This window comes from Salvelinus alpinus, chromosome 5, assembly GCF_045679555.1.
Source record: "Salvelinus alpinus chromosome 5, SLU_Salpinus.1, whole genome shotgun sequence".
Taxonomy (NCBI): Eukaryota; Metazoa; Chordata; class Actinopteri; order Salmoniformes; family Salmonidae; genus Salvelinus; species Salvelinus alpinus.
This window is the reverse complement of record NC_092090.1, coordinates 60,531,389-60,556,801: the sequence shown is the minus strand read 5'-3', so window position 1 is coordinate 60,556,801 and position 25,413 is coordinate 60,531,389. Positions and strand designations below refer to the sequence as shown.

The 25,413-nt window shown below is 42.9% G+C and overlaps 1 protein-coding gene across 2 annotated transcripts; it reads right to left on the bottom strand.

Moving 5' to 3' along the window:
• Positions 1–24,092, bottom strand: LOC139576413 (ubiquitin-associated domain-containing protein 1-like). Of its 2 annotated transcripts, none has more exons than XM_071402525.1 (10): positions 23,675–24,092; positions 22,842–22,962; positions 22,647–22,720; positions 22,330–22,437; positions 21,905–22,007; positions 17,983–18,091; positions 15,420–15,678; positions 14,067–14,153; positions 13,720–13,858; positions 1–13,521 (listed from the first exon to the last, which is right to left on the bottom strand). In XM_071402525.1, the coding sequence occupies exons 1-10, from the start codon at positions 23,810–23,812 to the stop codon at positions 13,406–13,408; spliced, it is 1,254 nt and encodes a 417-aa protein (XP_071258626.1). In that variant the 5' UTR covers positions 23,813–24,092; the 3' UTR covers positions 1–13,405. The 2 variants fall into 2 exon arrangements, with proteins under 2 accessions (XP_071258626.1, XP_071258627.1); XM_071402526.1 differs by having other exon boundaries at positions 22,330–22,434.
• Positions 24,093–25,413: the final 1,321 nt, after the last annotated feature.

The window sequence follows — 25,413 nt, the reverse complement described above, 5'->3', positions numbered from 1 at the left end:
TAAATTCAAAACCTTTATTGGTATTAACAAACTTGAGAAGTGATGTTACAAGGCTTTTCACATTTTCCACAGTTGAGGAATAAACAAATTCACATTAAAATGACCCGGTGTGACAGCTGAATTGTGTGAAACTAGATCAGATAGTTAGTGTGGACTTGCTCAGAGCAACAGTTGGTCGCAATGTGCTCCATAGCCCCCTCCCTTGGCCCTAACCCATTGATGTCCGCGGATCTGAAGGCTTTGGAAAGGTATAAGCAGTGTAGTGGTGGAGGGTCCACCTTACAGATCTGCAGACATCCAAGGGTCAGGTCCACATACTGGTTAGGACCAAGAGCGTAGTGATAGGGAGCAAATTGGGACCAGCTGCAAGACAAGAGTTGGGCAAATAGAGGAGTAAGTACATGAGCAGATAATCACCAGACAAATACCAAGTCACTGTGTTGATACTTAAATCAACAGAAGAGTCGTGTACGTGTCAGTGCTGCACGTACATGCATCCTGAGATCACACAGCAGCGTAGGTTAATAAGTGCTTAAAGTGGTTTAACAGCAAAAATGGCAGTCTGTTTTAGCATTAGATATCCTGCAGCATAGTCTGGACTGGCTAATGCTAGAACAGAATACCATCCCGGGTTAGTAGTTTGTTTCACATCTAAAACAACACAAAAGCTTGTCGGTATGAAATGCATTGAGCACCTATGATTTTCTCTCTCAGGTCAATATTATCTCCAGGAGTTGAAACAAAACGTACTCCCCATTTCACGTAAACAGAGCACAGAATTCAAAAAGAATACTGCAACAGAAATGCTCTTAATGTAATAATGATTTGAATGACTGTAGCCCTGAGGGCGAGGATAGTCGGTTTAACAGAATGAGAGATTATATTGCATTGGTTGTTGGTACCGGACAGTACTGTATGAACACACAGTGAACAATCCCAACTGCCAAAATGACTCACACACACACCAAGACCCCCAAGCACTAATCAAAGGTAAATCGTTAAAGAATGGCGCCGGAGGGGATGGCTGCCGCTTACAGGCTCTTAAACAATTGTGCTATTTTGTGTGTTTTTTCACATTGTTTGTAACTTATTTGGTACATCATGTTGATGCTACCGTGTCTTATGAATGAAAAGAGCTTCTGGATAAGAACAGCGATTACTCACCTCAAACTGGACTAATATTTTTTCTGTAATGAGTCTGACACAAAGGATATAAAGCTACTCTCAAAAGCCCAAATCCCTGTCATTCGCATGAATAAAATAAAGATATACAAAGGGCGGAGATCAGGGTGCCTTGTGAGAATTTGTAGGTGAGTGGCCTCTACCATCCATTCTATTGGCCAACGTGAAATCACTGGAGAATAAACTGTATGAGCTCCGTTCGAGACTAACTTACCAACGTGACATTAAAACCTGTTATATCTTATATTTCACAGTCGTGGTTGAAATAAGACAAGGATAATATACAGTCGGCTGGGTTTTCCGTGCATCGGCAGGACAGAACAGCTACTTTCGTCAGACAAGGGGTGGGGGTGTGTGACAATTTGTCAATAACAGCTGCTGCGAGATGTCTAATATTAAGGTCTCGATGTATTGCTCGCCTGAGTTAGAGTACCTCATGATAAGCTGTAGACCACACTATCTACCAAGAAGGTTTTCATCTATATTTTTCGTAGGTCTATTTACCACCACAAACCAATGCTGGCACTAAGAAAATGCTTATCCAGAAGCGACGCTCCTAGTGGCCAGGGACTTTAATGCAGGCAAACTTAAATCCGTTTTACCTCATTTCTACTAGCATGGCACATGAGCAACCAAAAATGCTAGACCACCTTTACTCCACATACAGAGACGCGTACAAAGCTCTCCCTCGCCCTCCATTTGGCAAATCTGACCTTAATTCTATCCTCCTGATTCCTGCAACAACTAAAGCAGGAAGAACCAGTGACTCGCTCAATACGGAAGTGGTCAGATGAAGCGGATGCTACGCTACAGGACTCTTTTGCGAGCACAGACTGGAATATGTTCTGGGATTCATCCAATGTCATTGAGGAGTATACCACCTCAGTCACCGGCTTCATCAATAAGTGCATTGACGACATCAATCCCACAGTGACCGTACGTACATATCCCAACCAGAAGCCATGGATTACAGGCAACATCCGCACCGAGCTAAAGGCTAGAGCTGCCGCTTTCAAGGAGCGGGGCACTAATCCGGACTCTTATAAGAAATCCCGCGATGCCCTCAGACAAACCATCAAACAGGCAAAGCGTCAATACAGGACTAAGATTGAGTCCTACTACACCGGCTCTGACACTCGTCGGATGTGGCAGGGCTTGCAAACTATTATGGACTACAAAGGGAACCCCAGCCACGAGCTACCCAGTGATGCAAGCCTACCAGATGGGCTAAATGCCATTTATGGTCGTGTCGAGGCAAGCAACACTGAAGCATGCATGAGAGCACCAGCTGTTCAGGACGACTGTGTGATTATGCTCTCCGTAGCCGATGTGAGCAAGACGTTTAAACAGGTCAACATTCACAAGGCCGCGAGGCCAGACGGATTACCATGATGTGTACTCTGAGCATGCGTGGACCAACTGGCAAGTGTCTTCACTGATATTTTCAACCTTTCTCTGACCGAGTCTGTAATACCTACATGTTTCAAGCAAACCACCATAGTTCCTGTGCACAAGAAAGCGAAGGTAACCTGCCTTAATGACTACCGCCCCGTAGCACTCACGATGGTAGCCATGAAGTGCTTTGAAAGGTTGGTCATGGCTCACCTCAACACAATCATCCCGGGAAACACTAGACCCACTCCAATTTGCATGCCGCTCCAAAAGATCCACAGATGATGCAATCTCATTCCACACTCCCCTTTCCCACCTGGACAAAAGGAACACCTATGTGAGGATGCTATTCATTGACTACAGCTCAGCGTTCAACAACATAGTGCCCTCAAAGCTCATCACTAAGCTAAGGACCACCATGGGACTAAACACCTCCCTCTGCAACTGGATCCTGGACTTCCTGACGGGGCACCCCTAGGTGGTAAGTGTAGGTAACTAGACATCTGCCACGCTGATCCTTAACATGGGGACACCTTAGGGGTGTGTGCTTAGTCCTCTCATGTACTCCCAGTTCATCCACGTCTGCGTGGCCAAACACAACTCCAACACCATCATTAAGTTTGCTGACGACACAACGGCGGTAGGCCTGATCACCGACAACGATGAGACAGCCTATAGGGAGGAGGACAAGAGACCTGACAGTGTTGTGCCAGGACAACAACCTCTCCCTCAACGAAAGCAAGACAAAGGTGATGATTGTGGACTACAGAAAAAGGAGGACCGAGCACACCCCCATTCACATCAACTGGGCTGTAGCGGAGTGGGTCGAGAGTTAAGTTCCTTGGTATCCACATCACTAACAAACTAACATGGTCCAAACACACCAAGAAAGTTGTGAAGAGGGCATGGCAACGCCTTTTCCACTCTCAGGAGACTGAAAAGATTTGGCATGGGTCCTCAGATCCTCAAAGGTTTCACAGCTGCACCATCAAGAGCCCCCTGACCGGTTGCATCACCACCTGGTATGGCAACTGCTCGGCATCTGATCGTAAGGCACTACAGAGGGTAGTGCGTACAACCCAGTACATTACTGGTGCCAAGCTTCCTACCGTCCAGGACCTATTACACTAGGCAGCGTCAGAGGAAGGACTAACAAATTGTCAAAGAACATTGACTGTTCTCTCTGCAACCGCACGGCAAGTGGTACCGGAGCACCAAGTCTAGGTTCAAAAGGCTCCTTAATAGCTTCTACCCCCAAGCCATAAAACTACTGATCAATTAATCAAAATAGTCCACCAGGACTATTTACAGTGCATTCTCGACCTGTATACAGAAAGGCTGCCAATATAGTCTATGGCCTCTATACAAATGCATTGAACATTCAACAATGCTACATTTTCTCAAGGTCTATCTATTTTGTAAATAAATTGTATTTCAATAACTTGAAGGGCAGATTTCAGATTCTCGCAAATGTAATATTATTAATAAGAGCAAGTAACTATAAATACACACACAATTCAAGGAAATACTTATATAAAAAAAAAATCTAAATCATGTTCAAATATTGCATTTGACCAAACCATACTTATTGACGCTCTGTTCAATAAGCCACGTTACCATGGATTAGTTAAAGCCATAAAAGGAGTAGAGGTTTGGCCTCACAGTGGCATAGCTGGAAAAACAACATCAGCCTCCCTGAGGACAGTCACATCAAAAGCACATTTCAAATATTGAATACAAAAACTCAAAGCTTGCAAACACACCTCCCATCAGCCATGTTCTTCTTATAGACTTAACTCACAATTAAATTAAGGTTGCGTCCCACCATTCCCTAATATAGTGCACAACTTCACTGAAGAAAAAAAAACATTAAACACATGTACAGTCGTGGCCAAAGGTTTTGAGAATGACACAAATATTAATTTCCACAAAGTTTGCTGCTTCAGTGTCTTTAGATATTTTTGCCAGATGTTACTATGGAATAGTGAAGTACACTGCTCAAAAAAATAAAGGGAACACTAAAATAACACATCCTAGATCTGAATGAATGAAATATTCTTATTAAATACTTTTTTCTTTACATAGTTGAATGTGCTGACAACAAAATCACACAAAAATTATCAATGGAAATCAAATTTATCAACCCATGGAGGTCTGGATTTGGAGTCACACTCAAAATTAAAGTGGAAAAGCACACTACAGGCTGATCCAACTTTGATGTAATGTCCTTAGAACAAGTCAAAATGAGGCTCAGTAGTGTGTGTGGCCTCCACGTGCCTGTATGACCTCCCTACAACGCCTGGGCATGCTCATGATGAGGTGGCGGATGGTCTCCTGAGGGATCTCCTCCCAGACCTGGACTAAAGCATCCGCCAACTCCTGGACAGTCTGTGGTGCAATGTGGCGTTGGTGGATGGAGCGAGACATGATGTCCCAGATGTGCTCAATTGGATTCAGGTCTGGGGAACGGGCGGGCCAGTCCATAGCATCAATGCCTTCCTCTTGCAGGAACTGCTGACACACTCCAGCCACATGAGGTCTAGCATTGTCTTGCATTAGGAGGAACCCAGGGCCAACCGCACCAGCATATGGTCTCACAAGGGGTCTGAGGATCTCATCTCGGTACCTAATGGCAGTCAGGCTACCTCTGGCGAGCACATGGAGGGCTGTGCGGCCCCCCAAAGAAATGCCACCCCACACCATGACTGACCCACCGCCAAACCGGTCATGCTGGAGGATGTTGCAGGCAGCAGAACGTTCTCCACATGTGCGTGTGAACCTGCTTTCATCTGTGAGCACAGGGCGCCAGTGGCGAATTTGCCAATCTTGGTGTTCTCTGGCAAATGCCAAACGTCCTGCACGGTGTTGGGCTGTAAGCACAACCCCCACCTGTGGACGTCGGGCCCTCATACCACCCTATTTCTGAAACTGTCCGCCGCCATTGTCGCACCCCCTATTACCAGCCTGTTCAACCTCTCCTTCGTATCATCTGAGATCCCCAAGGATTGGAAAGCTGCCGCGGTCATCCCCCTCTTCAAAGGGGGAGACACCCTGGACCCAAACTGTTACAGACCTATATCCATCCTGCCCTGCCTATCTAAGGTCTTCGAAAGCCAAGTCAACAAACAGATCACTGACCATCTCGAATCCCACCGTACCTTCTCCGCTGTGCAATCCGGTTTCCGAGCCGGTCACGGGTGCACCTCAGCCACGCTCAAGGTATTAAACGATATCATAACCGCCATCGATAAAAGACATTACTGTGCAGCCGTCTTCATCGACCTGGCCAAGGCTTTCGACTCTGTCAATCACCATATTCTTATCGGCAGACTCAGTAGCCTCGGTTTTTCTAATGACTGCCTTGCCTGGTTCACCAACTACTTTGCAGACAGAGTTCAGTGTGTCAAATCGGAGGGCATGTTGTCCGGTCCTCTGGCAGTCTCTATGGGGGTACCACAGGGTTCAATTCTCGGGCCGACTCTTTTCTCTGTATACATCAATGATGTTGCTCTTGCTGCGGGCGATTCCCTGATCCACCTCTACGCAGACGACACCATTCTGTATACTTCCGGCCCTTCCTTGGACACTGTGCTATCTAACCTCCAAACGAGCTTCAATGCCATACAACACTCCTTCCGTGGCCTCCAACTGCTCTTAAACGCTAGTAAAACCAAATGCATGCTTTTCAACCGTTCGCTGCCTGCACCCGCACGCCCGACTAGCATCACCACCCTGGACGGTTCCGACCTAGAATATGTGGACATCTATAAGTACCTAGGTGTCTGGCTAGACTGCAAACTCTCCTTCCAGACTCATATCAAACATCTCCAATCCAAAATCAAATCTAGAGTCGGCTTTCTATTCCGCAACAAAGCCTCCTTCACTCACGCCCCCAAACTTACCCTAGTAAAACTGACTATCCTACCGATCCTCAACTTCGGCGATGTCATCTACAAAATAGCTTCCAATACTCTACTCAGCAAACTGGATGCAGTTTATCACAGTGCCATCCGTTTTGTTACTAAAGCACCTTATACGACCCACCACTGCGACCTGTATGCCCTAGTCGGCTGGCCCTCGCTACATGTTCGTCGTCAGACCCACTGGCTCCAGGTCATCTACAAGGCTATGCTAGGTAAAGTGCCGCCTTATCTCAGTTCACTGGTCACGATGGCTACACCCACCCGCAGCACGCGCTCCAGCAGGTGTATCTCACTGATCATCCCTAAAGCCAAAACCTCATTTGGACGCCTTTCCTTCCAGTTCTCTGCTGCCTGCGACTGGAACGAATTGCAAAAATCTCTGAAGTTGGAGACTTTTATCTCCCTCAACAACTTTAAAAATCTGCTATCCGAGCAGCTAACCGATCGCTGCAGCTGTACATAGTCCATCTGAAAACTACCCACCCAATTTACCTACCTCACCCCCCATACTGCTTTTATTTATTTACTTTTCTGCTCTTTTGCACACCAGTATCTCTTCTTGCACATGATCATCTGATGATTTATCACTCCAGTGTTAATCTGCTAAATTGTAATTATTCGATTTATTGCCTACCTCATGCCTTTTGCACACATTGTATATAGATTCTCTTTTTTTTCTACCATGTTATTGACTTGTTTATTGTTTACTCCATGTGTAACTCTGTGTTGTTGTCTGTTCACACTGCTATGCTTTATCTTGGCCAGGTCGCAGTTGCAAATGAGAACTTGTTCTCAACTAGCCTACCTGGTTAAATAAAGGTGAAATAAAAAAAAAAAAAAAAAAAATGGAGTCTGTTTCTGACCGTTTGAGCAGACACATGCACATTTGTGGCCTGCTGGAGGTCATTTTGCAGGGCTCTGGCAGTGCTCCTCCTTGCACAAAGGCGGAGGTAGCGGTCCTGCTGCTGGGTTGTTGCCCTCCTACGGCCTCCTCCACGTCTCCTGATGTACTGGCCTGTCTCCTGGTAGCGCCTCCATGCTCTGGACACTACGCTGACAGACACAGCAAACCTTCTTGCCACAGCTCACATTGATGTGCCATCCTGGATGAGCTGCACTACCTGAGCCACTTGTGTGGGTTGTAGACTCCGTCTCATGCTACCACTAGAGTGAAAGCACCGCCAGCATTCAAAAGTGACCAAAACATCAGCCAGGAAGCATAGGAACTGAGAAGTGGTCTGTGGTCACCACCTGCAGAACCACTCCTTTATTGGGGGTGTCTTGCTAATTGCCTATAATTTCCACCTTTTGTCTATTCCATTTGCACAACAGCATGTGAAATTTATTGTCAATCAGTGTTGCTTCCTAAGTGGACAGTTTGATTTCACAGAAGTGTGATTGACTTGGAGTTACATTGTGTTGTTTAAGTGTTCCCTTTATTTTTTTGAGCAGTGTATAATTACAAGCATTTCATAAGTGTCAAAGGCTTTTAATGACAATTACATGAAGTTGATGCAGAGTCAATATTCTCAGTGTTGACCCATCTTTTTCAAGACCTCTGCAATCTGCCCTGGCATGCTGTCAATAAACTTCTGGGCCACATCCTGACTGATGGCAGCCCATTCTTGCATTATCAATGCTTGGAGTTTGTCAGAATTTGTGGGGTTTTGTTTGTCCATCCGCCTCTTGGAGGATTGACCAAAAGTTCTCAATGGGATTAAGGTCTGGGGAGTTTCCTGGCCATGGACCCAAACTATCGATGTTTTGTTCCACGAGCCACTTAGCTATCACTTTTGCCTTATGGCAAGGTGCTCCATCATGCTGGAAAAGGCATTGCTCGTCACCAAACTGTTCCTGGATGGTTGGGAGAAGTTGCTCTCGGAGGATGTGTTGGTACGATTCTTTATTCATGGCTGTGTTCGTTCTTAGGCAAAATTGTGAGTGATCCCACTCCCTTGGCTGAGAAGCAACCCCAAACATGAATGGTCTCAGGATGCTTTACTGTTGGCATGACACAGGACTGATGGTAGCGCTCACCTTGTCTTCTCCGGGACAAGCTCTTTTCCGGATGCCCCAAACAATCGGAAAGGGGATTCATCAGAGAAAATGACTTTACCCCAGTCCTCCGCAGTCCAATCCCTGTACCTTTTGCAGAATATCAGTCTGTCCCTGATGTTTTTCCTGGACAGAAATGGCTTCTTTGCCAACCTCCTTTTGAAGCTTTTAGTCTGTTATTCAAACTCAATCAGCATGACAGAGTGATCTCGAGCATTGTCCCCGTCAACACTCACACCTGTGTTAACGAGAGAATCACTGACATGTCAGCTGGTCCTTTTGTGGCAGGGCTGAAATGCAGTGGAAATCTTTTTGGGGGATTCAGTTCATTTGCATGGTAAAGAAGGAATTTGCAATTAATTGCAATTCATCTGATCACTCTTCATAACATTCTGGAGTATATGCAAATTGCCATCATACAAACTGAGGCAGCAGACTTTGTGAAAATTTATATTTGTGTCATTCTCAAAACTTTTGGCCACGACTGTACAGTGCTGGTCCCATGTTTCATGAGCTGAAATAAAAGATCCCAGGAATGTTCCGTATGCACAAACTCGTTTACATGCATTAGTGAGCATTTTATCCTTTGTCAAGATAATCCATCCACCTGACAGGTGTGGAAATATCAAGAAGCTGATTAAACAGTATTATCATTACACAAGTGCACCTTGTGCTGTGGAAAATAAAAGGCCACTAAAATGTGTAGTTGTCTCACACAACACAATGCCAGAGATGTTTCAAGTTTTGAGGGAGTGTGCAATTGGCACACCGGAGCCGTTGCCAGAGAATTTAATGTTAATTTCTCTAGCATAAGCTGCCTCCAAGGTCATGTTAGAGAATTTTGCAGTACATCCAACCGGCCTTACAACCACAGACCACGTGTAGCCACGCCAGCCCAGGACCACCACATCTGGGTTCTTCACCTGTGGAATCGTCAGACGGGGGAGGAGTATATCTATCTATAATAAAGCCATTTTGTGGGGGAAATCTTATTCTGATTTCTTAAAAAGTTTATTTAACCTTTGGCTGGGCCTGGCTCCCCAGTGGATTGGCCTGGCTCCCAAGGCAAAGGGTGGCTACTTTGAAGAATAAAATATATTTTATTTGTCCAACACTTTTTGAGTTACTACATGATTCCATATGTGTTATTTCATAGTTTTGATGTCTTCACTATTATTTCTACAATGTAGAACATAGTAAAATAAAGAAAAACCCTTGAACGAGTCGGTGTGGCCAAACTTTCGACTGGTACTGTATATATTTTAGGGAATGGGGTGCCATTTGGGACGGAGCCTAAAATAATCAGTCATATTGATTTATCAAAAGCAGTACTAGCGTGTCTGAGTACTCACTTACTATAAATTATTGTAAAAATATATAGAATAAAGATATAGCCTTACTAACTCATTTCAATTCACATATTTCTGACACTAATCAAATATATTTTTACAGGTCTTGCTATTGCACAAAAATGCACTATTATTACACGTATATCTTATGATAAGGCAAGTCATCGCACAGTCAATAATAAGTACATTATGTTTTGGTTAAACAGCTCACATCTAGTTTACTGGCCCACCATTCAACTAGCAGGTTTACTTAGCTCAGTATACCACTGCATGTCAAATTCTTCAATGCATTGGCTTGTATGTTCATACTAAGATAGCTTGTTTCATTGCAGGAAGGAATGATACACCAACACTCAATCAACCCCCTTCCACTAATGTGACATCTGTGGATCAAGCGTCAATTTCCCCTGAAACCTATCATATGTAGCCTGGTCCCAGAACTGTTTGTGCTCTTGCCAACTCCAACGCTCAGTGTCATTTTCTCCTATTGAAATCCTTGGGTGGGCCGCCATCCAAACTGTGTAAAAAAGAAAAGATAAACAGGCCGGTTGCGCCCACTGTCACATCCACCACCTAAGACACTTTTTGATCCAGAAAAACCCCTGCAATCAGTGACAAGAAGTTGGTCTAACAGCACAAACAGACAGGCACTCAGACCGCCCATTGTCAGAAAATACGAGTACTATTGTTCCTGGTGTAGTGAGTTGTTTTAAGAGCATTGAGAACAGGCGCAGAATTAGAGCAACGTGATAACATTCAGAGCACAATGACAACTAATTAATACATACAGTACCAGTCAAAAGTTTGGACACCTACTCATTCAAGGGTTTTTATTTTTTACTATTTTCTACGTTGTAGAATAATAGTGAAGACATCAAAACTACGAAATAACACATATGGAATCATGTAGTTGCCAAAAAAGTAGCCACCCTTTGCCTTGACAGCTTTGCACACTCTTGGCATTCTCTCAACCAGCTTCATGAGGTAGTCACCTGGAATGCATTTCAATTAACAAGTGTGCCTTGATAAAAGTTAATTTCCAGAATTTCTTTCCTTCTTAATGTGTTTCATCACTTGTGTTATGACAAGTTACGGGTGGAATACAGAAGATAGCCCTATTTGGTGAAAGACCAAGTCCATAATATGGCAAGAACAGCTCAAACAAGCAAATAAACAGTCCATCATTACTAAGACATGAAGGTCAGTCAATACGGAACATTTCAAGAACTTTGAAAGTTTCTTCAAGTGCAGTCGCAAAAACCAAGCGCTATGATGTAACTGGCTCTCCCAACACAGGAAAGGAAGATCCAGAGTTACCTGCACCTCAGATTGCAGCCCAAATAAATGAATTCACAGAGTTCAAGTAACAGACACATCTCAACATCAACTGTTCAGAGGAGACTGCGTGAATCAGGCCTTCATGAGTCAAATTGCTGCAAAGAAACCACTAATAAAGGACACCAATTACAAGAGACTTGCTTGAGCGAAGAAACACGAGCAATGGACATTAGAACGGTGGAAATCTGTCCTTTGGTCTGATGAGTCCAAATTGGAGATTTTTGGTTCCAACCGCTGTGTCTTTGCGAGACGCAGAGTAGGTGAAGGGATGATCTCTGCATGTGTGGTTCCCATCATGAAGCATGGAGGTGTGATGGTGGTTTGCTGATGACACGGTTGGTGATTTATTTAGAATTTAAGGCACACTTAACCAGCATGGCTACCACAGCATTCTGCAGCGATACACCATCCCATCTGCGCTTAGTGGGACTATCATTTGTTTTTCAACAGGACAATGACTCAAAACACAACTCCAGGCTGTGTAAGGGATATTTGATCAAGGATATTGATGGAGTGCTGCATCAGATGACCTGGCCTTCACAATCACCCAACCTCAACCCAATCGAGATGGTTTTGCATGATTTGGACCGCAGAGTGAAGAACAAGCAGCCAACAAGTACATTACAAGTGTAATGTAGATCTTTTAAAATAATTGTAAAAAAAAAAAGAAAAAAAAACCTTGAATGTGTAGGTGTCCAAACTTTTGACCTGGTACTGTAGGTCTCTAGATAGATATTTTTTTAAATCAAGACCATTACCAAGACAGATTTGACTTCAGACACTAAAAAGACAGCACATAATACACTTTTCTAAAAAGAAAGTTGCAATTAAATACATATTTGGGAGAAGGACAATGTCCTCCTTTACTTTCCCACTTCTTTGAGTAGTGTCACACTGTGACTCACAGCAGGCAGACCACTAGGCTCCCAAGGTTGAACACACAGAGAGAGATTGTGAGCGAAAGCAAAAGATAAAGTCAGTGTGTCTGACCACCCAAATCCACCTGTACCTCCACACTCTAAGTTCTGGACTTAATGTGATAAGCACAACCATTGCCACCACAGCAAGTGCATCCCAATACTTCCTACAAATCTAAAAGCATCAGATTTGTGGAGGCATGGACTAGAGGGAGTTTCAACCACATTTCTTACACCAGTCATTTCCTTTTAAACCACAGAAGGGAAGTGAACAAGTGCACAATTTAGAAGGAAGGAGAGGTTAACTGGAACATAGCCATAACCTGAGGTTTAATCATTCAGGAAGGGTGGAACGTTACACAACTTTAAGATGGAAACACGTAATTTAGAACAGACCTTATTTGTCACAGGGAATAATCTAATCGGATCCGCTCTATACATTACATGTCTATCTACAACCTTTGGAACGTTTTCATGTTCTGAACAAACCTCTGGTTAGTACTGAACACTCATTTCATCATCACGCAACAGTTTGATGCATGTTCACTTGCAGTCTGACTTGTCTTCAACCAAATTATACAGACTGCCTGGAGTCATTCAACTCACGGTAGAAACATTCACCTTTGAGGACATGTAATAATTTAAGGAGACAAATTAAACAAATTAATATTTGAATATGGCAAAAAGGAATGTTTTTGAAGAGTAAACATTGGTTTGATGCCCGATGGTCTTTTTTTGTACATGGATAAATGTATCAAATAAATCATGTGCGTCATAACTATAAACTGTTATTTTTAAAATGTAAAAAAAACAACAATAATTGTAATAATCATGTTAACATAGTTTTGTACAAGGTTTTCTGTGGTATAAATAAATATGTCTTTTACACCCCCCCCTTCTCCGGCTTTGACTTTTCAAGGCAAAAAACAATACTTGTCACAGCCGTGTGCACACTTACACAAGCTCACCTACACACACACAAGCTCACCTACACACACACAAGCTCACCTACACACACACAAGCTCACCTACACAAGCTCACAAGCTCACACACACAAGCTCACAAGCTCACACACACAAGCTCACACACACAAGCTCACACACACAAGCTCACACACACACACACACACACACACACACACACACACACACACACACACACACACACACACACACACACACACACACACACACACACACACACACACACACACACACACACACACACACACACACACACACACTCTCTCTACGTGCGGTTGAGTGTCTGGAAGATTCTGGAGATCTGCAGCATGACAGGCCCAGTCTCAGGGTCATTCATCCATTGGGTGCTGTTCAGAGGGTTCTCCAACATGTCCTCAAACGCTACACACAAACAGAAAGTTTTAGAGGGTTTTAGAGACTACACAACAACTCAATAAGTAGCCTCGTCTGAGCCAGAACGGCCCATAGGACTGAAGCATGTTTCTGTAGCGTGACGCTTGATGAACAGGTACACCCCCTCCCCTTATCCTCTGAGCTTTGTTATTTTTAACTGAACAATTTGTTTTACTCCAAACCTACCCAGCAGTGTTTTGGGATTGGTGAGGCCCAGCTGGACCACAGGGTTCTCCAGGATGGCCTGGAACAGAGAACTGTTGATGTCGATGCCTTTATCCAAGTCCTCCGGAGACGGCTTCCTGTCCCCCAGCAGCCACTCGCACTGTGGGTTTAGATCGCCAAATTAACTTCTCTTAAACTAGGACGGTCAATGGAGAACCAGTTCTCATTCCTAATGACAACATGGGTAAGAGGTGTAAAAAGCAGTCCATTCATAGAAGACAGGAAGCAATGACTTATTTTTTTTACTCAATAAGTGTCTGCTTCATTTTCTTTGATCTTTTATTCCTCAGTGTGGACAGTAAACCTACTGCAGCATCCTGTTGGTTGTTATTGACTCTCAGGGCATCGACCACCTCCTTCTCATCAAAGCCCATCTCCATTAACGCAATGACAGCCTGCAGAGACAAATAACGATACTGAGTTAGTTTATCATTACACACTACACCGTCATTCTATAAAAAGGGCCAATAGTTTATCACAGTTTGAAGACAACATTCAGTAAGAGAGTAGCAGAGACACATTTTAGGTAAGCTAGCTAACAGCTATATACACAGTGTACAAAACATTAGTAATAGCTCTTTCCAGGGGAAAGCTATGACCTCTTATTTATGTCACTTGTTAAATCCCCTTCAATCAGTTGATGGATTCTGTTAAAATGTAACATGTTTCATTTTAAACTATAGTTTGTTTGTATCTTGTTTAGTGAATAATCATTAACAAGTGAGTATTAATGGAGTTCAGGCCATGAAACTGTGTGTATGCTAATTTGGAAAAGTTGACCTAATCAGTTAAGAGGAAATTGCCTAGGATCAGAGAGCAGGGTCAGGCCCAGGACAATGAAGATGGATGGGGTGTGATTCTGACATCTAGCTAAACAAAGAGAGGACCATGGACATTCCACAGTCCAGATATGGGATACTCATTGGGGTCATAAAATGTATAGCTGGGGTGGTGACTAAAAGAAGAGAAGAGTATGAGATGTGTTGTGAACTTTCTAAATGTATGCACTCAGCTGACGGCATCCTTGGTAATAAAATCTTTAAACTTCTCTTGAGCTTTTGGTCTCAATTCCAGGCTGCATTACATCCGGCCGTGATTGGGAGTCCCATAGGGCGGCGCACAATTGGCCCAGCGTCGTCTGGGTTTGGCCGGGGTAGACCGTCATTGTAAATAAGAATTTGTTCTTAACTGACTTGCCTAGTCAAATAAAGGTTCCATAAATTAAATTTTTTAACAATTCCTTATTGCAGAGGTTGCAATAGCAATGGGGAGGAAAGACAGGTTAAAGGATTTTTAAGACTTGAGACAATTGAAACATGGATTGTGTATGTGTACATGTCAGAGGGTGAATGAGCAAGACAAAAGATTGAAGTGCCTTTGAACGGGGTATGGTAGTATGTGCCAGGCACACCATGGGCCAGCATCCCTGTGAAACGCTTTCGATATGTTGTAGAGTTGAGGCTGATGAATTGAGGCTGTTCTGAGGGTACATTGGTATGCAATTCAACATTAGGAAGGTTTCTTGCCTGGTCACAGATTTGTTTGTTGTCTTGCCAAATCCTTCAGTTGGCTATTCAGCACAAACAGATATGGGACCAGTCTAACATGTACCAGTTTTAGCTTGGTATATCCCAGGGCATTGGGACAGAGAGAACACTCACCCGTGAGTCGGGCCTGAACTCCCTTTTCCTTCGGATCCTCTTGAAGATCTCAGTGAGTTCGTCCTGCCTGGCGGCGGCATCTGTGTTGGTCTGGGAGAGGGTGCGGAGGAGGTTCGGAAATGAGGCGGAGATAGAGGGGATCAGGGGTGGTGCTGTGGCTCCTACTGCTCCTGCGGCTTCCTGGCCGGGCAGGGTGGTGTCCACCGTGGGGTCGTCTACATGCTCAATCAGCCACTCCATGGCCTGGGTCACTGACATGCTGCAGGAGAGGCAGTGAGGGAGGGGCATGGTTAAATTTGTTGTTTCAGACTCATCTGATCAGACTGGACTCACTTGTTGTGATGGATAGAATCACAGGCAAAGTGTCTAATTGATTCTTTATAGACTTCACTGATATGACCACTGACCAGTATCATTGACTCAAACTACACTCCAGGGTAGTGGTCCATCCTCAGTGAATTGATATTTTATTTTTATTTTTATGTCAGACATTTATCCTTTTTGGATAAAACTATACTAAATATAATCACATCACCAAATAATTGATTAAAACACACTATTTTGCAAAGAAGTTCTACAGTAGCCTCAACAGCACTCTGTAGGGTAGCGCCATGGTGTAGCCGGAAGACAGATAGCTTCCATCCTCCTCTGGGTACATTGACTTCAACACAAAACCTAGGAGGCTCGTGGTTCTCACCCCCTTCCATAGACTTACACAGTAATTATGACAACTTCCAGAGGACTTCTTCCAACCTGAGAGCTCTTGCAGCATGAACTGACATTTTGTCCACCCAATCAAAGGATCAGAGAATGAATGTAGTACTGAAAGCATAAGCAGCATAAACAGCTAGCTAGCACTAGTGTATAAAATGTGGTGAGTAGTTGATTCAAAGAGAGAAAGACAATAGTTGAACAGTTAAATTAATTACTTCCAAAATGGAGAAGCAAGAGAGAGTAATTTCTCTCTCTCACTTTGCTAGCAAATGCAGCTAGCTAGTTTAGCCTACTGAACACCCTGCTCAAACAGAGGGATGCTATGTTAGCTAGCTGGCTATGACTTTCCAACACAACACTGGAACTCAAGGTAAGTTTTTGGTTTTACAAATGTATTGCCACCAGGGCCGCCGATGTAACTGCTTAGTGACTATACAGTACACTAACATTACTGCATGATTGTAGCGGGTTTACTAACGCGTTAGTTCAATTAGCTTTGCTGACTATGATGTAACTTTAGCTAAAATGGTGACAATGATGTAGGCTGAGTGTAGCGGTTTGGCTTGGAAAGGTTTTTTCACAGCTGATGTGTTGCACATTGAAGTCCACAAGCGAAAGGGAAGAGGTGAGAGGAGGAGCGCGCATAGATGCGAGAAGGAATACAACGTGGCTGCTATGAAAGCGAACTGTTTTTGTGTGAGATCAGGGGTGAATTTATTCCCGATTCTGTTGAAAAATGTTTCTTAAAAGGAAGCAAACGGAACAAAACGAGTATTAACATAGCTGAATTTGTCGATTAGAAACTCTCGTTTGCAACTGTTGGACTAATTACACCCTATATCAGCTAGATGCAGGCAAGAGTGTGCAGGGTAGTATTTAAATGGCACCGTCTGTCCATGTGTCAAAAAAAAAAATGTCACTGTCTGTCACCCTAAATTTGGTGTCTCGCCCTGTGTGCACCTACGTTGTAAACTTTTATTCATAGGCTAGGTTGTAGCAACCTCATGATGGGTATAGGGAAAATGAGTATTATGTGGCAGCCTAAACCTATCGCAGTTACATTGAACATGAATGAGTGTCATCCAATATGCTGTAATAGAAACAAGGCCATGCTCATAATTTTTTTTTTTTATCTGCCATCATCTTAAACACTACAGTTTTTTTTGTTTTGCATAGAAAAGTCTTGGGCGAACAGCCTAATCATTTGTTTAGGTCCAAACGGTGTTTTCAGGGGGGGATTAATTTTTGGGATGGAAAAACGTTCTCGGTGTTATTGTATATAGAAAAAAATTAACCAGTTAGTATCATGTATGTAAAAAATAAAAATAAAATTAAAAAAAGATAGTGGCCCTATATTTTAAAATACTATGAGAGAAAAAAAAAATATATAAAAACACTCAAATAACAGCCAGACAAAAACAATGAATTCAGGACTATTGGTTTTGTTATCATGTTTGAGCATAAGAACACCGTATTAGCCATGGCAAAATGCATAAAATTGCAGGGGGGAAACATGCAGGAAAATAGCTAAAAGTTCTCTCAGCTCCATAGCAGAATTGCAGAAAATTGGCTTACAAACGGCAAAAGCTCTCTCAGCTTCATGGAAAAATCTGCAGAATTGCAGAAAATAGCCCCGTGGCCAAGATGGGGGCCTCAAATGTTCTTCCCCAGGGCCTTGACCAAATACAGCTGGGCCAAGATAGCACTAACCATGGGCTGAGCATGCCCATTGCCACACCCCCGTCACGCCCCTTTTTGATTCAGAAAAAACCCTGCACTGGTTGTGTCAGTGATTCTGATTATCTCATTTGACTTCAGGTGCTGATAAGTATTATTGATTGTGACTCACTGGTTGAGTCTGAGAGCTTTGATGGCTCTGCTCTCAGGGAAACCCATCTCAGTCAGCTGCTGAAGGGTCGTCTCATCCACCCGGTCCTCCTCCTCCTCATCCAGCATGGCTGACAAACCACACACACAATATTAATGAATAATAGTATAACTATAATAATACTTTATGCAATGGCATTGCTACTGACTGCCTTGAAGGGAATTTTAGAGCGTGCATTATTTAAGTGATAATGCCCGAGAAGCCGGTGTTTGAGGGATATATTGTCAAACCGTGCCAATATATTCTCCAAACACCGGCTTCTCTGGCATTATCACTTTTATACAACGGGTTACCAAAATATACTTTATTTTATTTTGATTAATTTATTCATACTATTTAATAATTCCACAAGATATAGTACTGACACAAATCTAGGGTTGCTACCCAAGCTGGCTGGTCGTTCATTCTATCGGTTCGGTTGCCAGAGACGTGACCCAGTCATTTAGTCTTTTTGTTCTGTATCTACAGTTGAAGTCGGAAGTTTACATACACCTTAGCCAAATATATTTTAACTCAGTTTCACAATTCCTGACATTTAATCCTAGTAAAAATTCCCTGTCTTAGGTCAGTTAGGATCACCACTTTATTTTAAGAATGTGAAATGTCAGAATAATAGTAGAGAATGATTTATTTCAGCTTTTATTTCTTTCATCACATTCCCAGTGGGTCAGAAGTTTACATACACTCAATTAGTATTCGGTAGCATTGCCTTTCAATTGTTTAACTTGGGTCAAACGTTTTGGGTAGCCTTCCACAAGCTTCCCACAATAAGTTGGGTGAATTTTGGCCCAATCCTCCTCACAGAGCTGGTGTAACTGAGTCAGGTTTGTAGGCCCCCTGAATCACACACGCTTCTTCAGTTCTGCACACACACTTTCTATAGGATTGAGGTCAGGGCTTTGTGATGGCCTCTCCAATACCTTGACTTTGTTGTCCTTAAACCATTTTGCCACAACTTTGGAAGTATGCTTGGGGTCAATGTCCATTTGGAAGATCCATTTGCGACCAAGCTTTACTTCCTGACTGATGTCTTGAGATGTTGCTTCAATATATCCAAATCATTTCCCTCCCTCATGATGCCATCTATTTTGTGAAGTACATCAGTCCCTCCTGCAGCAAAGCACCCCCACAACATTATGTTGCCACCCCCGTGCTTCACGGTTGAGATGGTGTTATTCGGCTTGCAAGCCTCCCCGTTTTTCCTCCAAACATAAGGATGGTTATTAGGGCCAAACAGTTCTATTTTTGTTTCCTCAGACCAGAGGACATTTCTCCAAAAAGTATGATCTTTGTCCCCATGTGCAGTTGCAAACCGTAGTCTGGCTTTTTTATGGCAGTTTTGGAGCAGCGGCTTCTTCCTTGCTGAGAGGCCTTTCAGGTTATGTCGATATAGGACTCGTTTTACTGTGGATATAGATACTTTTGTACCAGTTTCCTCCAGCATCTTCACAAGGTCCTTTGCTGTTGTTCTGGGATTGATTTGCACTTTTCGCACCAAAGTCCGTTCATCTCTAGGAGACAGAACGTGTCTCCTTCCTGAGCAGTATGACGGCTGCGTGGTCCCATGGTGTTTATACTTGCATACTATTGTTTGTACAGATGAACATCGTACCTTCAGGCGTTTGGAAATTGCTCCCAAGGATGAACCAGACTTGTGGAGGTCCACAATATTTTTCTGAGGTCTGGCTGATTTCTTTTGATTTTCCCATGATGTCAATCAAAGAGGCACTGAGTTTGAAGGTAGGCCTTAAAATACATCCACAGGTACACCTCCAATTGACTCAAATTAGGTAAATTAGCCTATCAGAAGCTTCTAAAGCCATGACATTTCCTGGAATTTTCCAAGCTGTTTAAAGGCACAGTCAACTTATGTATGTAAACTTCTGACCCACTGGAATTGTGATACAGTGAATTATAAGTGAAATAATCTGTCTGTAAACAATTGTTGGAAAAATTACTTGTGTCATGCACAAAGTAGATGTCCTAACCGACTTGCCAAAACTATAGTTTGTTAACAATAAATTTGTGGAGCGGTTGAAAAACTAGTTTTAATGACTCCAACCTAAGTGTATGTAAACTTCCGACTTCAACTGTATTGGCGCAACCCAGTCGTTCATTCTAAATGTTCCATTTCCATACTGGCTGGCAACGTTCTTATCCCTTGCTTGCTAGCTATTCAACTACAGCTAACTTAGTCATGTCAAACAGTGCAGCCAGAATAACAGCCGCATTTGCGTTTGTTTAAGCTGTTTTCTAGTGATATTTTTTGGGATACATCCATAACAATGAGCTAATGATGCGCGATTTCACCTGGCATAGAAAATCTGGACACTGTTGTTCAGAGGAGCTAGCCAAAAACACAGCTAACACAATCACTTCAAACTGAAGCTGGAAAGACTGCAAACTAGCTGCACTTCATTTAGCTTCACCTGTTTATTGACATTTCTTTGTATCCATAAAAATGTATGCTGATTCATGATTTCGACTGGCTGAGAAAAGCTGCCCGTCTGTCTCAAATTTGAATATTGAAATGTTGCAAATGTCAGAAAGCAAGATTTATACAAATCTCCGCTGTTGAAAACTAAATGTTAGTCTAAAAGAAAGGTGAGATATTGTCTAGATGCATTTTATAGTAGAGATCAAGTTTATAAATTGCCTGGCTGGGCTGACGAGACAGTGGATTGTGCAGTCAGATGGAACAGAGTAAATAGGCATTTTAACGGCATAGATTTAGCCAGTGGTAACTTGTGGAATAGACACCGACTGCAACGCAGCTTTAACCAATCAGCATCCAGAATTAGATCCACCCGCTGTATAATTAAGCAATAAGGCACGAGGGGGTGTGGTATATGGCCAACATACCACTGCTAAGGGTTGTTCTTAGGCACGATGCCAACCCACAAAGCCCAGAGGTGCCTTATTGCTATTATAAACTGGTTACCAATGTAATTAGAGCAGTAAAAATAAATGTTGTCATACCCGTGGTATATGGTCTGATATACCACGATTGTCAGTCAATCAGCATTCAGGGCTCGAACCACCCAGTTTATAATTCCCTATAATGCACAGTATAATTCAGTGGCTATGAAATTCATACTTACATGTTCTGTTTGAGCTGCTTTTGAAAGCAAAAGTTGATTTGAAAACATTATTGGCATTGTTGAATAAGATTTTCATAATAGCAAATTAGGACTAATGCTTTGGCCATAGAAATCAGAATCAATCATACTGATTTATATGGATTTGGTTAGCTGAGCTAGCAAGTCTATTTGTTTGGTTACCAAGGCAACTACTATAGATATCTAGTAAACTTGCTAGCTACTTCAGTGGATGTTGAACACATTTCTAGCATCAAATGTGTTAAATTATAGCCATGGTATAAAAAAAGGGATATTCAACTTGGGAGCTCTAATGCGCACTCTGGAAAATAATGCAACTCTGTGGAAGGTGAGTTCCACGTCGCACATTATTTTCCAGAGAACGTATAGCCACTAGTTGATTATCCCTTACATATTGCATTATTCTGTCACTGATACATAAGCTCAGTGACAATATGACTGTTACAGCTCCAACTTGTTGTTCATTAAAAATGGCAGGTAGCCGTTGGGGCGGCAGGTAGCCTAGTGGTTAGAACGTTGGGCCAGTAACCGAAAGTTTGCTAGATCGGATCCCCGAGTTGACAAGGTAAAAATCTGTCGTTCTGCCCCTGAACAAGGTAGTTAACCCACTGTTCCTAGGCCATCATTGTAAATAAGGATTTGTTCTCAACTGACTTGCCTAGTTAAAAAATATAAAATAAACTAATGCAAAACCAGCCTCTTACAGCCCTGCAAGGCAGGTGCCAAAAACAATCTTAGATAATTAAATAATTTCTACACTGTACCATTGGCCTTTTTGAAGAGCTCCACGGCATCGGGGTTCAAGGCGAGAAGCTTCTGGGCCACTTCAATGAGAGAGACAAGGATTTTCCTGAGCTCCGTCTGAAACTGATGGAAAATGTACACACACACACATAAACCAGAATTAATAACCTCTCTTTAAGAATGAGGTTCTTTGGGAATGAGATCTTCTGACCTCATTGGAACTTCCTGGCTAAAAAATTAATAAATAAATCTTAGTATCAGGGACTTAGAACAGGCTTAATATGACCAAATCCACTCATTTGAATATGTCTCTGATAAGTTTGCAGGACCATGCATTTTAGGCCTAGAGTTGAATTTCAGTACAATAGTTAGTTGAAAGCTCCTGAAGTGCTTGAACTATGCATTCTGACAGGTTATTTACTGTATTGTGCCGTACTGTACTTACATCTCTGATGTTATGCTGGGTGACAGTGCGGTCTGTGTGGCGGGTGGACAGGCCAGCGGTGGCCTTCAGGATGGCATCTTTATCTGGAGCCTTGTTATCCTGCTTCTTCTGACAGACAAGGAGGAAACACACATTAAGATAGTCCCAAACAGTACAACTAGTTGGATGTAATACGTTTCTTGATGTGTTGTCCCTGGTTCTAGCAGTCTTAGCAATTCATTAAACATTTTTGTCTGATGATCAGTGCCCTTGCCGAGTTAGATAAGCCACAAACCAATACAATTAGGGAGAGTATTTAAATCTGTTGTTTGGCCTACCTTTTCCTCTGCAGTTATGTCAGCCATTTTCAGAGGGGGTGGCAGTGGTCTCTTCTTTATCAGTAGAAGAACATCTAAAAGCAAAGGAAAACATTCACTTAATGGCATGTAGTAGCATTGGTCATATTGGCTAATTGTTTGATTGGAAATTATAAACATTGAGACAACTTCAAACCTTTAAATCCATAGGAGTACCTTTATCTTTTAGACTTTCATCTGCAACCGTTTTAGTTTCTTTGAGAATCCTCTCCGTGGCAGCATGGACAAGTTTATGGTGTGTGATTGTTTTGGGGTCTTCGAGGCTTCCATGTACATACTGCAAAACAAGCAAACCCCCCACCCCCCAAAAAAAAATTAGCCCACCGACAGGAACCAGTAGCAGTACTTTCACCCTGGTAATTATATTACTCTTTTTTTTTACCACGCAAATAATTGGTAATGGATAGGCTAGCTAGACCTATATCAACAGCCAAACCTATTTCTAAAAGGTACCAATTATTTCTGCATTAGCTGGGTCTCTTACTGTTATCTCGCTTATCTAAACTTGTACTAGGAGGATGCAGTGCAGAAAGAGACTGGCAGCCATATGGGGTAGGCTAGCTGCATGTGGGGCATCATACTGTCACTTACAGAAGAATCAAGTGTAAAAATGGGTGGCCCTAACTAGCAACAGTACAGTATAGTCTGTGGAACAAATAAGGAAAAGACAGGAGCCTAGGAACATAAACAGAGTAACTTACATAGCTACACCAACAGACACGAGCATTTGGGCTAGGCTAGCTATCACATTTTGCCAAAGAGCTCATGGGGTGCGCCTAGTTTGCAGGGATTCTAGGCTCGATAACTTGTGAACCAACTTGCTAAATTATAAATAGCTGTGTCTACCCAGTTACTATAAATACGGAACGACTGACACCGACTATTTCAACTAGGGCTGCAAACATCAGCGACACAGTTACACAACTACGTTACAATTTCACCCGGGCAAACACCAATTAATGAGCAAGTAAGAAAATAAACAAGCATACATGTTTCAAGCACTTCTCTTTGAGTTTTTCAATAGTGGTACCCTCTGTTACTTCTTCCAACCACTCTGTACCCTCCATAGTACAAATGTGGATTTTTAATATTTTTCCAGCGAATATCTTCTCTTCTTGCACAAACATAGCTGTAGTTTTGTGTGTAACTATCTAGCTAGCGAGCCAGTTCGGTGATGGCTACGTTAGTGTGCTAACATTAGCTAGCGCCTTCGAAAAACAGCGACAATAGTGCAAACACCTACACTTATGATTTTCAAACAGTTTGATCAGACTCCAACGCTATAGGAGTCGAGTGCTGTTAATTTCGCAAAGAAGAGTTGTTTATCTTTCTCCAAGAGCCGAGCAGCTAGCCAAGTATATTATTGTGTTGGTTATGATTAACCTTTGAACCTAGGCAACGTTTGTCCCTGTGCAAAATGGGAATTGTAGTTGTTTTAAATTGTGTAGTTTGACGCTCAATTTGCTTAGCTGTGAATACTAAAATGTACCACCAGAAGAGGGAGACAAAGCCTGCAGTGCCTGGGCCTACCTACTACACTGAACATAAATATAAATGCAACATTTTCAAATATTTGACTGAGTTACAGTTCATATAAGGAAATCAGTCAATTTAAATAAATAAATTAGGCCCTAATCTATGGATTTCACATGAATGGAAAAACAGATATGTATCTGTTGGGGCGTGGATCAGAAAACCAGTCAGTATATATATATATATATTTAGTTTGTTTGTTTTTAACCTTTATTTAACTAGGCAAGTCAGTTTAGAACAAATTCTTATTTACAATGACGGCCTACCCCGGCCAAACCCTCCCCTAACCCGGACAATGCTGAGCCAGTTGTGCGCCGCCCTATGGGACTCTCGATCATGGCCAGTTGTGATACAGCCCGGGATCGAACCAGGGTCTGTAGTGATGCCTCTAGTACTGAGATGCAGTGCCTTAGACCGCTGCGCCACTCGGGAGCCCTAGTATATGGTGTGACCATCATTTTCCTCATGCATCTCCTTCGCATAGAGTTGATCAGGCTGTTGACTGTGGCCTGTTGACTTCCTCTCTAGGTTTCTTCCTAGGTTTTGGCCTTTCTAGGGAGTTTTTCCTAGCCACCATGCTTCTACACCTGCATTGCTTGCTGTTTGGGGTTTTAGGCTGGGTTTCTGTACAGCACTTTGAGATATTAGCTGATGTACGAAGGGCTATATAAAATAAACTTGATTTGATTTGATGCCTGTGGAATGTTGTCCCACTCCTCTTCAGTGGCTTTGCGAAGTTGCTGAATATTGGCGGGAACTGGAACATGCTGTCGTACACGTCAATCCAGAGCATACCAAACAGTTTTTGACAGTTCAGGTCATGCACAGCATTGAGACTGTTTCTGTACTTTGGTTTCTGTACACATAGGTACAGTTGAAGTCGGAAGTGATGTGTGTTCAACTTTCCCAAGTTCTCTCACGTCACCCCGCTCCTCCGCTCTCTCCACTGGCTTCCAGTTGAAGCTCGCATCCGCTACAAGACCATGGTGCTTGCCTACGGAGCTGTGAGGGGAACGGCACCTCCGTACCTTCAGGCTCTGATCAGGCCCTACACCCAAACAAGGGCACTGCGTTCATCCACCTCTGGCCTGCTCGCCTCCCTACCTCTGAGGAAGTACAGTTCCCGCTCAGCCCAGTCAAAACTGTTCGCTGCTCTGGCACCCCAATGGTGGAACAAACTCCCTCACGACGCCAG

Bases quoted from the DNA above. Each gene is read 5' to 3' on its own strand.
- LOC139576413 (XM_071402525.1), bottom strand. From the start codon at position 23,812: ATGTTTGTGCAAGAAGAGAAGATATTCGCTGGAAAAATATTAAAAATC. The intron at 18,092-21,904 runs GTACAGTGTAGA...GTGGTTTGTCAG, and splicing joins GCTCTTCAAAAAGGCCAATG to CCATGCTGGATGAGGAGGAG. The intron at 13,859-14,066 runs GTAGGTTTACTG...CTAAACCCACAG, and splicing joins ACAACCAACAGGATGCTGCA to TGCGAGTGGCTGCTGGGGGA.